The 16,477-nt window shown below is 45.0% G+C and overlaps 1 protein-coding gene and 1 pseudogene across 1 annotated transcript; both read left to right on the forward strand.

Moving 5' to 3' along the window:
• The first annotated feature begins 2,122 nt into the window (after positions 1 to 2,122).
• Positions 2,123 to 3,035, forward strand: LOC133755409 (dexamethasone-induced Ras-related protein 1-like; annotated as a pseudogene).
• A 3,077-nt stretch (positions 3,036 to 6,112) lies between these two features.
• On the forward strand, positions 6,113 to 12,181 carry LOC133755410 (syncytin-1-like). Its single transcript, XM_062185520.1, has 2 exons — positions 6,113 to 6,380; positions 10,250 to 12,181. Exon 2 carries the CDS (start codon positions 10,421 to 10,423, stop codon positions 12,164 to 12,166), a length of 1,746 nt encoding a protein of 581 aa, XP_062041504.1. The 5' UTR covers positions 6,113 to 6,380; positions 10,250 to 10,420; the 3' UTR covers positions 12,167 to 12,181.
• Positions 12,182 to 16,477: the final 4,296 nt, after the last annotated feature.

A 16,477-nucleotide genomic window follows, 5' to 3' on the forward strand; every position in this document is an offset into this window, starting at 1 on the left:
TTGACAAAGGAGTTTGAGTTAATATAATAATTGGTAGCCAGTGGAAAGTATTTACTACTCCCTTTCCTTAGATGTAAGTTCTAGCAGTGCTTTAGTAACACACACAAACACATAAGCAGACTTCATGGAAAGTACTTTTAGATAACCTTGCCTATATAAAATGAAAGAATAATCTTTAAAAGGCTAACAGAGCAGTAAAATACTGATTACTCACAAAGACTTGCTGATATGGATGAGGAAATTCCATTTTTCTTAGTACCCAGATTAGTTCTTTCAAGATTGGAACATATATTAGCTGAGGTGAAATCATTAACAACTAAATTAATTGTGTAATTAAATCTGATATTAAACACAAACTATGTTTTATTTAACTTTTCTCCAACTAGGAGACATAAATGTTAAAATTAGCATTTTGGAAAGTATTAAATTTACCTATTATTTGAAAGCAAAGGTGAAGGGGAGATGAAGGAATGAGATAGAGAGAATAGAGAGGTAACAAAAGAAGAGAGAATGATCTTCATCTACTAGTTGATTCGCTCCTTAAAGACCAGCAACAACTGGGGCAGGGCCGGGCTGAAGCCACGAGCTGGTTACTGCATCTAAGTCTCCCATGTGGGTGGCAGGGACTCAGGTACTTGAGCCATCACCTGTTGCCTTCTAGGGTGCACATTGACAGGAAGCTGGAGTTGGAAGTAGAGCTAGGAGTCCACTATGGAATGGGGGCATCTTAACCTGCATCCTGAGGGCTGGACCCAATGACCACTCCCAATGAGAAACTTTTAAAATAATGTGTAAGCAATAATAGTAATGGAGTAAAACACGCTCAGTTGAGGGCAGTTGTAGCAATGGGAATTAAAAGCTTCATTACTTGCACTTTTGTTATTCCCAGATAACATTCCTTACACTTACATATAGCACAAGACACTCTTCTGTGCTTGTATAAATTATCCCCTGTACCTGAGCTGGGCTATGGTGGCAATATTAAGCAACATGGCAGTTGTCATGGGGCTGTGATCTTATTACCATCCTCAGAAAAGGAGGCACCTGAGGATTTGTGCTGTTTTGCTTGTCAGGTGTGGGCTGGCTGGGAGCCACTCTGGTAGGATTTGGGATGAAAGTCATGATGAATGGGGCTTTTGCCATGGGTTAGGGGGTAAAGCCTTTGTTCTGTGATGCTGGCATCGCATAAGGGTGCTGGTCGAGTCCTGGATACTCCACTTCCAATCCAACTCCCTAATAATGCTCCTGAGAAAGCCGTGGAAGGTGGTCCGAGTGCTTAGGCCCTTTTCCCATGTGGGATACCTGGAAGACACTTCTGGCTTCTGGTTTTGGCCTGGCCCAGCCCTAGCCCTTGCAGTTATTTGAGAGTGAACCAAAACATCGAAGCTCTCAATCTCTCTCTCTCTCTCTCTCTCTCTCTCTCACTATGCCTTTCAAATAAATAAAAATAATCTTTTTTTAAAAGCAAAGTCATGATGAGTAAAACAATGAAATTGGTGAAATTAACTTTTTTCCATCTGTACATCTGAGGATAAAGATGTATATTGGGTCTATTTTGCCAAAAAAATTCTTAGAATAACTTTTTCATCAAAATAGAACTTTGTACACTTGCTTAGGAAAACATAGAATTGTGCTACCATTTGTGTTAGTTACACATGTAGGTTTTTGTGAATTATTATACTCATATTAATGAATATCATTTTTAAAAATATTTTCTCCCTTTCTGGCTAAACAATGATATGTATGTAAGAATTCAAGAGAACTTTTTTCAGATTCTTAATGAAAATTCAAATCTGATAGCAGTGAAATAATAGGAAATATCACTATTTCTGTGAAATTTATCAGGTTTGTTGTTTCTCTGACATTTAACTTTTGTCACTTTGTTTAAAAAGTTACTATTAATTTAATTTGGGCAAAAGGGGGCGTGGTTCCTGGTGGGCGGGGATGGCGGGCGCGGGCTGCATATAAACCCAGACGGCGGGTGCAGGGAGCCAGAGTGCTCTGTTCCCGGGATCCTGCCCCTAAGGATTTGAGCAGAACCGAGCCAAGTGGGAGCCTCTCTGCGTGCGTGTCCCCGCCGAGCTCTCCGGCCGCTGCCCGCCCCCGTGCTCCTCTTGCCACCATGAAACTGGCCACGGTGCTCAACAAGATGTGTCCGGGCTACTCGGAGCTGAGCAGGAATCCCGGCCAAGAACTGTTCCAGCATGGTGGTCCTGGGCTCGTCCAAGGTGGGCAAGACGGCCATTGTGTCGTGCTTCCTCACCAGCCGCTTTGAGAATGACTACACGCCCACCATCGAGGACTTCCACCGCAAGTTCTACTCCATTCGCGGCGAGCTGTACCAGCTGGACATCCTCGACACGTCAGGCAGCCACCCGTTCCTGGCCAGGAGGCGCCTCTCCATCCTCACGGGAGACGTGCTCATCCTGGTGTTCAGCCTGGACAACCACGACTTCTTCGAGGAGGTGCAGAGGCTCAAGCAGCAGATCCTGGACACCAAGTAGTGCTTCAAGAACAAGACCAAGGAGACGGACGTGCCGCTGGTAGTGTGCGGCAACAAGGGCGACCGGGACTTCTACTGCGAGTTGGAGCCGCGCGAGATCGAGCAGCTGGTGGGCGACGACCCCCGGCGCTGCGCCTACGTCGAGATCTCGGCCAAGAGGAACAGCAGCCCGGACGAGATGTTCCGCGCTCTCTTCGCCATGGCCAAGCTGAGGAGCGAGATGAGCCTGGACTTGGACCGCAAGGTGTTGGTGCAGTACTGTGACGCGCTGTACAGCAAGAAAGCGCTGCGTGCCAAGTGGCTGCAGTGCGCGGGCAGGGACGGTGACCACCCAGGCGACGCCTTCGGCATCGTGGCGCCCTTGGCGCGCAGGCTGAGCGTGCACAGTGACCTCCTGTACATCCGCGAGAAGGACGGCGGCGGCGGCCCGGCTGTGCGCCCCGGGGAAGGCGCTGACCAGTCGAGAAGGGACGGTCATTTGTTCGGAAGGAAAGATTATTGGCTCAGCCTGGGGCTCCTCCAACCTCTCTGAGGGACCCCAATGACAGGGAGAGGAGGGTGGGAGAGGGGAGGTAGGGGCGGCAGGCCGCTGTTGGGTTCTAGGAACGTCCTGCCCTGCCCGGGGGTCAGGACCGGCCAGCATTAGCTTGTCCTTGGCCCTGGCACAGCCCCGAGGCCTTTGCGCTCTGGAACTGCCAGTCCTAGGCAAGTGATTTGTTTACATGAGGGTGTGAGGAATCGCACAAAGGACAAACAAAACGCAAAACTTGCACTTTAATAGTTGTTCCGGTATCAGCATGGACAAAAACAAAAACTCATCCAGGTGTTTATAGTGTGTGTGTGTGTGTGTGTGTGAGGTCTTTATTATTGTTGACTTTTTTAATATAAAATAAAATTCAGTACGGAAAAAAAAATGTATATTGGGTCTATTTGCCAAAGAAATTCTTAGAATGACTTTTTCATCAACATAGAACCTTGTACACTTGCTTAGGAAAACATAGAATTGTGCTACCATTTATGTTAGTTATACATGTAGGCTTTTGTGAATCACTATACTATATTAATGAATATCATTTTAAAAAATATTTCTCCCTTTCCAGCTAAACAATGATATGTATGTAAGAATTCAAGAGAACTTTTTTCAGATTCTTAATGAAAATTTAAAGCTGATAGCAGTGAAATAATAGGAAATATCAATATTGCTTTGAAATATATCAGGTTTGTTGTTTCTATGCGATTTAAATTTTGTCACTTTGTTTTAAAAGTTACTATTAATTTAATTTGGGACTTTATAGGTCATTCATAAGTTGTCAATAATCTCTGAACCCTTCTTTTAAATAAAGAGAATTGAGCCAGATGAGTTCAAACTTCCTTCCATTGGATTTAATATTTATTTTAATTTTACATTTCAGTGAAATTCCAGGAGAGTTTAGTAGTCATCATGCCAAATACCAATACCAATATGCCAGAGAGACAGAGAAGAATTAGGGAGAAGTAGGGTGGTCAGAAAGAAAGGCAGGTAGAAAGATAAAAAGACAGATGAGGGGGAGAGAGAAAGAGAGAGGGTAGAGAGTGAGAATATTTATTTTTTTAAAAAGATTTATTTTTAGTTATTTGAAAGACTGTTATAGAGAGAGGTAGAGACAGAGAGAGAGGTCTTCCATCTGCTGGTTCACTGCCCAAATGGCTGCAATGGCCAGAGCTGAGCCAATCCGAAGCCTGGAGCCAGAAGCTTCTTCCTGGTCTCCCATGGGTGCAGGGACTCAAGGACTTGAGCCATCTTCTGATGGTTCCCAGGACATAGAAGAGAGCTAGATCAGAAGAGGAGCAACTGGGACTTGAACCTGCACCCATATGGGATGCCAGCACTTCAGGTCGGGACTTTAACCCCAAATATCTTTTTTATTGTTGATAAAAACTGTTATTCATGCAATATAGTCAGTAACAATGAAAAGAAATTTCTTTGGTTGTGTTTTAGATGTTTGAATGTGCTTATTTTTGCATTATATCTGTTAAATTTTAAGTATTTTGCCCAAAATCAACTTGGAACAAAAGGGCACATTCTAAGTTCTGTCTGAAATTTTATGGAAAATATCAGGAGTCAGCAGCCCTGTGAGGTTGTGCATCCACACTGCAGCTGCTCATTCCTTGTAGACAACAGAAGGTGTCCTGTGACTGTCTGAACTTTCCCTTCTCAGATCTTAATACAAGAACACCTTCTACTGTTCTGACCCACACTAAAGATTCAACCCTGCCACTGGGGGAGTGGGGGAAACTTCTTGCCCAATCTCTACGCTCGACATGGGAGAAGAATTGGTTTCAAATTTACCATATCTCAAACCATTAAGGATTATATTTGTCTAAGATAACACCTTGGTTTATACTCCAGACACCACCATGCAGCCGGTGTCAACTCTTGGTCTTAGGTGCAATGCACTCCATATGCCTCTCAGTACTGCATGGGCAGACAACTGAATCTTTCACATTTGAGTTGGCTTCCAGGGTTGAAAACTAAAGATAGCATAATAACACAGTTTTAGAAGGAGTGTTATGTAGACAGAGGAGCAATAGTTTCCAGGATAAAGATGCAGCAAGGATAATCTATGTATTTAGAAGAGCTGCTAGCCAATGCATAGCCATGTGACAACTAAGTCCACATATATGTGTGTGTGTGTGTGTGTGTTTGTATAGTGGACATTGTTAGCATCTGAAAATCTTATTCAAACTGTTTCACTGTTTACAGATAACAGGGTTATTTTCCTGCTAAAGTACATGAATTATAAATTATATATTAAATTATAAATTATAATGTAAATATAAAAATTATAAAATAATTTTGAAACATTTTAGGATATAATATACAAATATTCACTAATCCCATCAACCAGAGACTGGATTAAATTGTCCTTTTGAGTATATCTTTGATATCAGATATCTATTTAAATCACATATAAATGAAGAAAATACATAATGTGAATGTACTTCAATTACTTTATACATAGGCTTGTAAACTACTCTTAGCTTTATATCATGACTAAATTTCATATTCTTCCTTATTTTAGATCTGATTTCTAGGACTTGCAGTGCATTTATAATGATTTACCTTAATGTGTCTAATCAGTTTTTACTGTTTGACACATATTAATATGATAATACTTCAGAGACACAGAATTATTTCTATATGTCTGATCATTTACATTTAATATATTGATTCATCTGGAATTAGTAGAATTTGATGTGCTGCTAATTCCTCTTGGAGATACGTTTTGCATATCGTCTCACTAGTAGTGAATGTGATTTGTGATTTTCCTAAACCTATGCTACTATCACCTACTTGTCAGGGACCATGCAGTAGGTGGCCTTACCTCTTGGTAATAGAAAAACCTGGCGTGTCAGATAAAATGTACTATAAGCCATGCGCCTGTAACCGCCCTACCCCCCTTCCCTAATCTTGTAGCTTCCCGTAACAGGGCCCCTTCCCGTAATAGGGCCCCGCGGGTTTTTCTTGATTGCGTCAGCACTGCAGTAGCGAAGACAAGCCCTTCCTCTTTCCCATGCCTCAATGATATATAGTGAGCAGTTCAAAAAATAAAGTTGCAGCTTGATCAGCACTTGTCTTGCTGCCATCCTTGTGTCTCCTGCCCCTCTCATTTCTCCTTCTAGGTACTCGACCCCAGTTGCTGTCCCGCGGGTCGGGACATCTGGCGCCCAACGTGGGGCTCGAGTGTGGCCCTTGGGGCTCGAAGTGCCTGTAAGATTGGAGAAACGCCGCCTTCCAGGAGGAAAACTTGGATCCAAGTGATTGTGCGACCAGCTCGGAACTGCCCACCCGAGATCATCAGCATCGGTCGACGCTGAGGAGCGAAGACGGCGCAAGGTAAGTGACAGCCATGGGGCAGGCATTATCGTCACGGGAAATGTTCATTAAAAGCCTCAAAGATACTCTCAAGACACGAGGAGTTCGGGTTAAAAAGAAAGATTTAAAAGTGTTTTTTGATCATATAGAAAGACTGTGTCCCTGGTTTCCCAAGGAAGGCACAATCGACGAGGTTAAGTGGAATAGAGTTGGAAGTTGTCTAAAAGATTTCCATGAGACTTTTGGCCCTGCCAAGGTGCCTATTACCATCTTTTCATATTGGAATCTAATTAATGATATTATAAAAACCCGGCATACAGATAAAGCTGTCGACGCCCTGGTGAGGGAAGGCGAGGAGACGCTACGGCGATGCTCCCAACCCCCCTCTAGATGCCCTTCTGTCATTCTAGATATGCCCCCTGTTTCTGATAATGGCACCCCAGATGACCCCCCAGATGTGATCGAGGAGCCCACCCCTTCCCTCTCCAACAAGACGGGCCAATTATATCCTGTTATTCGAGACCGGTCAGCCTTTGAAGAGAGAGAGGAGACTGCCCATAGTGCCCCAGATCCCCCTAAACCCCCGCCATATAATCCTCACCTACCCCTTACCGTTTGCGCCCCCTCCTTCCACGATCTTAACCCACCTATACCTGACTTGTCGGCTCTGCGGCAGTCACTTCAAGCCAGGCGGGAGCACATCCAGCTCCTTAAAGAACTAAGAACCCTCGATGATGAGCTCCGCCATCTCGCCTTGGAACGACCCCTTCCACGATCTAAGCAAAATAACACCAAGCCCAAAACCCAACCCCTTCTGGCTTTCCCTGTAACCAGGAGACAAGCCCAAGGCCAGTCCGACCCTACCACTGATGGGGAAGATGAGGATGAGGATAATTCACCCCACCAACATGAGGAAGACAGTGAGGATCCGGGGTCAGAGGGAGAGGATCAGGCCCCCCATCAGGGACCGGGAGATGGACAACCGTCATCTTACAAAAGGCTTAGTCTCAAATTTATTGAAAAACTTAAAACAGCTTGCACCCAATACGGCCCCACCGCCCCGTACACTCAGGCCTTATTAGAAAACCAAAAAACCCGCTGGTTCACGCCTAATGATTGGGATTTTCTTGCCCGAGCCACTCTCAGCGGGGGTGATTACGTCCTGTGGAGGGCTGATTATGTTCAAATTTGTAAAGAGTTAGCTCAACAAAACCTTACTAAAGTCTCATCAAAACATTGGACCCTCAAAAAACTTTTGGGAGATCCCCCGTATAACTCCAATAATTTACAAGCCCAATTCCCTACTGGGTTACTAACACAAATTAGCACTGCCGGCATGGGGGCATGGAGAAAACTCCCTCAGAGAGGAGCGGTCACCGCCTCTTTAGCTAAAGTTCAACAAGGGCCCGACGAGCCTTATAGTGATTTCGTTTCGCGCCTTAATATGGCAGCTGAGAGACTCGTCGGCCCGGGAGAGAGTGGAAGCGCGTTCGTTACACACCTTGCCTTTGAAAAACGCCAATCCAGTTTGTAAGGACGTTCTTCGGCCTCATAAACATAAAAATGACCTTTCAGAATTCGTGAGGCTCTGCGCTGGCGTGGGATCAGCCCACGCTATGGGTCTGGCTATCGGAGCTGCATTTAAATCGGCTCACAACCCCTCCGCAAAAACCTCCACTTGCTATGCTTGTAAACAGCCTGGACATTTTGCCCGTGATTGTCCCACTGCCTCATCAACCAGGCCTATGGCACAAAATATAACCCCATCCCCTCCAGGTAGGCCACTTCCTTCCACCCTGTGCCCTCGATGCCATAGGGGTTATCACTGGGCAAATGAATGTAGGTCAAAGACTAATTCTTCAGGCCAGCCCCTCCCTCCTAGGCTGCCGGGAAACTCCCAGAGGGGCCAGCCCCTGGCCCCAAATTATCCAAGGACAAACCCTGGGGCGATACGGTTTGTCCCTCCTCAGGCCCAAGCCCAACAACAAGTTCCTCAAATGCCTCAACAATTACTTCCCTCCAACGAGCAACCCCAGGTAGCGCAGGACTGGACCTCTGTGCCGCCTCCGATACAATATTAGATTCCACCCAGGGCCCACAAATTATCCCTACAGGGGTGTGGGGCCCTCTGCCTTCGGGTACCTGTGCTCTTATTCTTGGTAGAGCATCAGCCACCCTTAAGGGCATTCAAGTTTTTCCTGGCATTATTGACGGTGATTTTACCGGACAAATAAAGATTCTAGCAGCCGCTATTAACGGAGTGGCTGCCGTTCCACAGGGCACCCGCCTAGCACAACTAATTCTTATGCCTTTAATTACTAAAAATACATCCTCAATTTCCTCCAGGCCCCGAGGCATTACCCCTTTGGGCTCCTCGGATGCCTATTGGGTCCAGCCAATCACAAAAAATAGACCTACACTAACCCTTACTATTGAAGGAAAGGATTTTAAGGGCATTCTAGATACGGGGGCGGATGCCACGGTCATATCTCAAGATCATTGGCCCACCCACTGGCCGCTGACCGCATCTTTTACTGACTTACAAGGTATAGGCCAATCTAATAACCCCCAAGTCAGCTCAAAGGTATTACACTGGAAGGATAGTGAAGGCAATCAGGGCACTGTAACTCCTTTTGTATTACCAGGCCTTCCTGTTAATCTGTGGGGACGTGACATTCTCTCCCAAATGGAAGTTATCCTGTGCAGCCCTAGTAACGTGGTCACACAACAAATGCTGCGCATGGATTATGTGCCTGGCACGGGACTTGGAAAAACAAGACAGGGCATAACTCAACCCATTACAACTCCCTCTAAAACAGATAAACACGGGCTCGGATATTCGGATTTTTAGCAACGGCCACTGGCCTTCCTGTACCCCATGCAGATAAAATCACATGGAATACTCAAACTCCTGTTTGGGTGGACCAGTGGCCGCTTACTCAAGAAAAACTAAATGCCGCTACAGCGCTTGTACAGATGCAGCTACGAGGCTTGCCTTCCCCATAATTATGGGATCAGTACAAGAAGCTCAAAAATTACATAAGTTACATCACCTAAATGCTCAATCCCTCCGTTTACTTTGTAAGATTTCACGAGATCAGGCTCGTGAAATAGTAAAACAATGTCCCACATGCATCACAAGCCTCCCTGTACCGCATTTAGGAGTCAATCCGCGTGGTCTTCTCCCTAATCAGTTGTGGCAAATGGATGTCACGCATTTCCCAGAATTTGGCAAATTAAAGTATCTCCATGTGTCTATAGACACGTATAGTGGTTTTATCTTTGCTTCCCCCCATTCAGGAGAAGCTGCTAGGGATGTCATCTCACACTTTGTCACTGCCCTTTCTGTCCTGGGAAAACCTGCTAAAATTAAAACAGACAATGGTCCTGCTTATGTCAGCACTAAGTTTAAACAATTCTGTGAAGCGCTCCATGTTAGCCATGCTACAGGCATTCCCTATAACCCACAGGGACAAGGAATAGTTGAGAGAGCCCACCAAACATTAAAAACTTGGCTCACTCGGCTTAAAGCCACTTCCTTCTCTTTTACCTCTCCCCGCGATCGCTTAAATCATGCGCTTTTTGTGACAACTTTTTTAACTTTGGATAATAATGGTCATTCCGCTGCTGACCGTCACTGGCACCCTTCCCCTAATACGGCTCCACCTATGGTGATGTGGCGAGACCCCCTCACCAACAGCTGGCATGGCCCAGATCCAGTACTTATCTGGGGCCGCGGCTCAGCCTGCATCCTGGATCAAAAGCAATCGGCACCCAGATGGCTGCCTGAAAGATTAGTTAAACAAGTTAATTCGTCAAACTCTTCTAATATTAACCCTACACCAGAGCCTACATCTGGCCCTGAGGATATTTTCCCCTTGTGTTTACAGGAATAAAAAGACCCGGCTGGACTCTACTGGGACTCATTACAGGACTCCTTGTTATTGTCGGTATTGTTGCCATTGTTGCTATTTGTGTATCTTATCTTCTCTCTATTCGCTCTTCCCCTACCACATTTCCTGAGGGCTCACTGATTAACCCCTCTAAAGGGCCCTAACAAAATGTCCCTCTTCCTTGCTCTCCTGATAATGGCAATCTACACCATCCATTGGGCTCCACCAGTCTTTGCAGGGTTTGACAACCCTCAGGCCATTCAAAAACTCCTTCAACAGCATAACCCTTGTACCTGCTCGGGGGGCATAACAGTATTACTCCCACAAACATCAACCTCCTATGGATCCCGAGTCCTCAATCGTAAGCCTCATTTTACACATGACTGTGGAGATAAAACTGCATATCGGGCTGCCACAGATTCCAAATGGCAGTGTACTCTCAAACCTAAACTAGACTCTTCCCGCCCTGAGGATCAATGCCCATCAGAATGCAATAGTACTATCCACTACTCTGTGCACTCCTCCTGTTATACTCAGTATCAAACCTGTAATGAGGGGAGTAAACATTTATTGTTTGCCACTATAACAGGAGATCATGGGGGAATATTTGGAGGAGACTTATCGTCTTCACGCCTCAGCTCTCCTCCCTGCCCCCCTAAGGGACAAGTGGCCTGCTGGTACCCTGCAGCCCCTGTGGGAGTGTCTGATGGTGGTGGCCCTCAGGACACACTTACCAGGTTAAAAACACAAAAGATGCTCGAAACCGCATTCGAAAGCCTTTATCCTTCTCTCCAATACCACCCTCTGGCTAACATCCGATCTCGAGGAATGGAAGGCTTAGATGCCAACACCGCCGATATCCTCACCGAGTCCCATAAATTACTTAATATCTCTAACCCCTCCCTTGCAAACAGCTGTTGGCTCTGTCTGCGCCAGGGACCCCCCCTTCCTCTTGCCGTATTTTTACCGCTTAATAGTACCTCTATGTTTAATGATTCCTCTAACGCTCAGCCTACACATCCCTTTCCTGTTCTTCCTTACCCAGCTGAAAACATCACTTGCCTTTATAAACCTCCCCTTAATAATTCCTTTAATATTGATGTAGGCCTCGCTCCCTTTTGTACAGATAATGAAACAATAGATTTCCCTCTTTACGCCCCCAATTCCACCGTATTTGTATGCAAGGATAATTTAGCCTATACTGTCCTACCAGCAAATTGGAGCGGTAATTGCGCACATGCTACGCTTTTCCCCAATATTGAAATCATTTCGGGAGATACCCCTGTTCCCATCCCCTCCTTTGATTATATTGCGGGGCGACCGAAACGAGCTGTTCAATTTATTCCTTTAATAGCTACATTGGGAATCTCCTCAGCGATGGTTACAGGTTCAACAGGACTAGGAATTGCGGTCCACAAATATAGACAATTGTCCCAACAGCTTATTAATGATGTACAAACCCTATCCACCACCATTCAGGACCTTCAGGATCAAATTGACTCCCTAGCGGAAGTCGTTCTCCAAAACCGTAGAGGCTTAGACTTGCTTACTGCCGAACAGGGAGGTATTTGTTTGGCTTTACAGGAAACATGCTGCTTCTACGCCAACAAGTCCGGCATTGTTCGTGATAAAATCAAAACACTTCAAGAAGACCTGGAACGTCGTCGACGTGCCCTGGCTGAAAACCCCTTCTGGACTGGATGGAATGGACTGCTTCCCTATTTGTTGCCACTTCTAGGCCCCTTTGCTGGAATACTTATTATACTATCTGTAGGTCCTTGTCTCTTCAATAGACTCGTGGCCTTCATCAAACAACAAGTAGACAATTTGGCAGCCAGGCCAATTCAAATACATTACCAGAGTCTAGCCATGCAAGATCCCATGGAAACTTATCATCCCCTCTCCGGCCAATAAAGTATAGCCAATAAGGTCACGGTCCTTTCAACAGCTAACCTTCCCCCGTTCATTGCTGTCCAGTCGGGAGCCCAGGAAGGGCCCCAGGCCTATCAATAAAATGAGCAGTAAGCCAATGACGGGCACCTTCCCGTACCCACACCCGCCTAAGACAGGAGTCCTTGGGGACTGGCAAGGATATCCAGCGACGGGTAAGAGGTGTTAGGGTTTCGGGTCGATTCCTAAGACAGGCACTGCTCGTTCGTCAAACTTGGCCTAAACCACAGCTATCCTTCTTAAATTGATAAAGAAGGGGGATATGTCAGGGACCATGCAGTAGGTGGCCTTACCTCTTGGTAATAGAAAAACCTGGCGTGTCAGATAAAATGTACTATAAGCCATGCGCCTGTAACCGCCCTACCCCCCTTCCCTAATCTTGTAGCTTCCCGTAACAGGGCCCCTTCCCGTAATAGGGCCCCGCGGGTTTTTCTTGATTGCGTCAGCACTGCAGTAGCGAAGACAAGCCCTTCCTCTTTCCCATGCCTCAATGATATATAGTGAGCAGTTCAAAAAATAAAGTTGCAGCTTGATCAGCACTTGTCTTGCTGCCATCCTTGTGTCTCCTGCCCCTCTCATTTCTCCTTCTAGGTACTCGACCCCAGTTGCTGTCCCGCGGGTCGGGACACCTACTGTGGTTCAACTTGTCAGCTTAGTAACTGTTAAGCACTATCCCTTTGACTTGTTATACCACTGCAAGTGAGGTTGCAGTAGTTTTTTGCTGCTCATTGTTATATTTCTTCACTGAAATAAGGGATTCCTGTCCTTCACCTCCTTTTCCACTAGTCACTCTGATTTTCTCACATCGAGTATCATGGGATTCAGTTTGCTTAGACTACTGAACAATATTTTATTGCTCAGACTTTATAGAGCTGTTCTTCACATAGACTTTGAAAAAACTATTTAGTTATTTCTGGCCAGCGCCATGGCTCATTAGGCTAATCCCCCACCTGCAGCACCGGCACACCAGGTTCTAGTCCTGGTTGGGGCGCCGGATTCTGTCCTGGTCACTCCTCTTCCTGGCCAGCTCTCTGCTGTGGCCTGGGAAGGCAGTGGAGGATGGACCAAGTCATTGGGCCCTGCACCCGCAAGGGAGACCAGGAGAAGCACCTGGCTCCTGGCTTTGGATCAGAGCAGTGCGTTGGCCGCAGCATGCCGGCCCCAGCGGCCTTGGGGGGTGAACCAACGGAAAAAGGAAGACCTTTCTCTCTGTCTCTCACTGTCCAATCTGCCTGTCAAAAAAAAAAAAAGAAAGAAAGAAAGAAAGAAAGAAAGAAAGAAAGAAAGAAAGAAATTGTTTAGTTATTTCCATGGGAAAGAGAGAGTTCCCATCCACTGGTATACCCCCCCCCCCCAGATTCCTGCAATGATGAGCTAGGCCAGACTTAAACCAGGAGCCAAGAACCCAATCCAGATCTCCCATGTAAGTGGCAGGTAGCCAACCACTTCAGCTATCCTAACTGCCTCCCAGGGTCTGCATTGGCAGGAAGCTGGAATCAGGAGCCAGAGCTGGGAATTAAGCCCACATGATCAGGCGCAGGATGTGGGCTTCTTAACTAGTGTCTTGCTGCCATGGCAAAAGTCCATCCAGATATGTATTTCTTATTTGACTCTTAATTCATATTCAAGTGAAGTAATGGACCTTGAAAACCTAGGTATGACATTTCTGTGGGCATTGGAGAGATGAGTAGTTTTCAAGTTGCATCCAGATCCATTAACTTCCTCATAGTTGCCACACATGAACCTGTAATAGGTGTGAAGAAGGGAAACCACTGCAAAAGAACTCGGGGTCCCTTTTACTATGTCTTCTGCAGCAGCTGTGCATCCCACAGTCTTTGTCACAGCTGGATTCCATCACAAATTCAAGTGGCAAAAACAGATCTTCTTATAACCAAGGCTTGGAAACAACTTTAGAACTTCTCCTGTGTTCATTTTAAATTACTTTCTTCTAGCATATTTTATTATGAACCTTCCTAGAACTAGGAAGGAGTTCAGTTATAAATTAGTATATATTTTAGTCAGTAGTAATTAGTATGAGCTGCTTATTTTAGAATAATTTATATAAGTTCGCTGTATAAATGAAGCACATATTATGTAAATATATGTTAAATCCCAAATTCTGTGTTGTTTCAGGGGCATTTTATTTTATTGTTGGTATACCTGATTATTTGGACTTAAGGGAGTTAAATATGACATTGAAGATGAGCATACGATTTGTCTGTCTCACTAAATCTCTTTTGTCAGCAGATTGTTCATCATCTGAGAGCCAAAGGCTAGGTCCAATATAACCTACGATCATTAGAGTCAAATAGCACTGAAAAGTCATTCCGAAGTGCTATAGGCTTGCAGTAGAGTGTCTTCTTTCTTGGGATCTAATAGTCCTTTTGAGATGGGTTAGAAGCAGGATTCACTCAATCTAGCCCTTCCTGACCTGACCTGGATGCATTGCCAGCTCCAGACCCGTCAGAAGCAAGCACTGTCCAGAACCTTCCTGTAAAAGACACCTTGTGTGTTGGTACATAAGCCCCCATTAAACCTCGTCTGGGTTGCACATTGGCCTCTTATCAATTTCCATTACAAGGAAGTCAAGTAACTTGGGATCAGTATAACTTTTGGCCACATGGAGCATCTTGTCAGTCATCTCAAACCCAAGGTTCTATATGCTGAGAGCTTTTGTTTTAATCATATTTTGAAACAAATAGAAAAGTAAAGTAAAACATGCACAATCTAAATGTATGGTAATTACATTAAAAGTGTTGGGATAATTTAAGTTATTTTTTCATGAACGCATTATTTACACCCTCAAAATTTTGGAATTGGAATTTTGTCCTAGCCAATATGTCTCAGAGTATTGTCATACTAATTGAGAAAAGATGGAAGGAATCATTAGATATAAGTAAAAATTCAAAAATTCCTTTATACTTTTAGACAAACTATGGCTCTTTTTATATATAACAAGAACAATGGAACTGATGATATTGATCATAATAAAAGTTATAATAACAATAATATCTGGGGCTGGTGCCTTGGCCACTTGGTTAATCCTCAGCCTGTGGCACTAAATGGCATCCCATGTGGGCACTGGGTTCTAGTCCTGGTTGTTCCTCTTCCAGTTCAGCTCTCTGCTGTGGCCTGGGAGGGCAGTGGAGGATGGCCCAAGTGCATGGGCCCCTGCACCCACATGGGAGACCAGGAAGAAGCACCTGGCTCCTGGCTTCGGATCTCTGTGGTGAACATTTGGGGAGTAAACCAACAGAAGGAAGACCTTTCTCTCTGCCTCTCTCTGTCTATAAGTCTACCTGTCAAATAAACAAAAATAAATAAATTTAAATACAATAATATCTAACATTTATAGAACCACATAAGTTCATTCACTAGTAGAATTACATATAAACAATATAACTTAATTGTTCATATGAAACTATAGAAATAAACATATTTTATGTTTAAAGATTTATTTACTTATTCATTTCTAAGGTAAAATAACAGAGAGAGAGAAAGAGAGAGAGAGAGAAAGGGAATGAGAAAGTGGGAGAGAGAGAAAGAGAGAATCTTCCTTCATCTCCTTCACTCTGCAGATAGCCAGGGCTAGGCCAGGCAGAAGTCAGGAACAAGGAACTTTGTCCAGGTCTACCATGTGGGTAGCAGGAATGCAAGAAATCTGGCCATGATTTGCTACATTAATAGAATGCTGAACTGGAGGCAGACGTGTGACTCAATCCCAAGCATTCCAATATGGGGTGGATATTTCCCAAGCAGAAATTCAAACAGCCTCACTACACACTCACCCCAACAGATTTATTTTTAGGGATGAGAAAACCTAGATGCAAAGATATTAAGTACTAGTAAGTGATAAACACAAAGCACAACTCGAGGTATTATCTTCAGAGTCCACATTGTGAATCAACCATGAGAGAATTTATGATATTGACAGAAAATAAAATCCAATATCTGACAAGGAATGAATCTGATTTACACCCAGAGAGACTGGTGCCATACCATGGATGCAGATTCTTTGTGGGCCAGTGCCGCGGCTCACTAGGCTAATCCTCCACCTTGCGGCACTGGCACACTAGGTTCTAGTCCCGGTCAGAGCACCGGATTCTGTCCCAGTTGCCCCTCTTCCAGGCCAGCTCTGCTGTGGCCAGGGAGTGCAGTGGAGGATGGCCAAAGTGCTTGGGCCCTGCACCCCATGGGAGATCAGGATAAGCACCTGGCTCCTGCCATCGGATCAGTGTGGTGCACCGGCCACAGCGCACCAGCCGCAGAGGCCAT

Source organism: Lepus europaeus, unplaced genomic scaffold (genome assembly GCF_033115175.1).
Source record: "Lepus europaeus isolate LE1 unplaced genomic scaffold, mLepTim1.pri SCAFFOLD_443, whole genome shotgun sequence".
Taxonomy (NCBI): domain Eukaryota; kingdom Metazoa; phylum Chordata; class Mammalia; order Lagomorpha; family Leporidae; genus Lepus; species Lepus europaeus.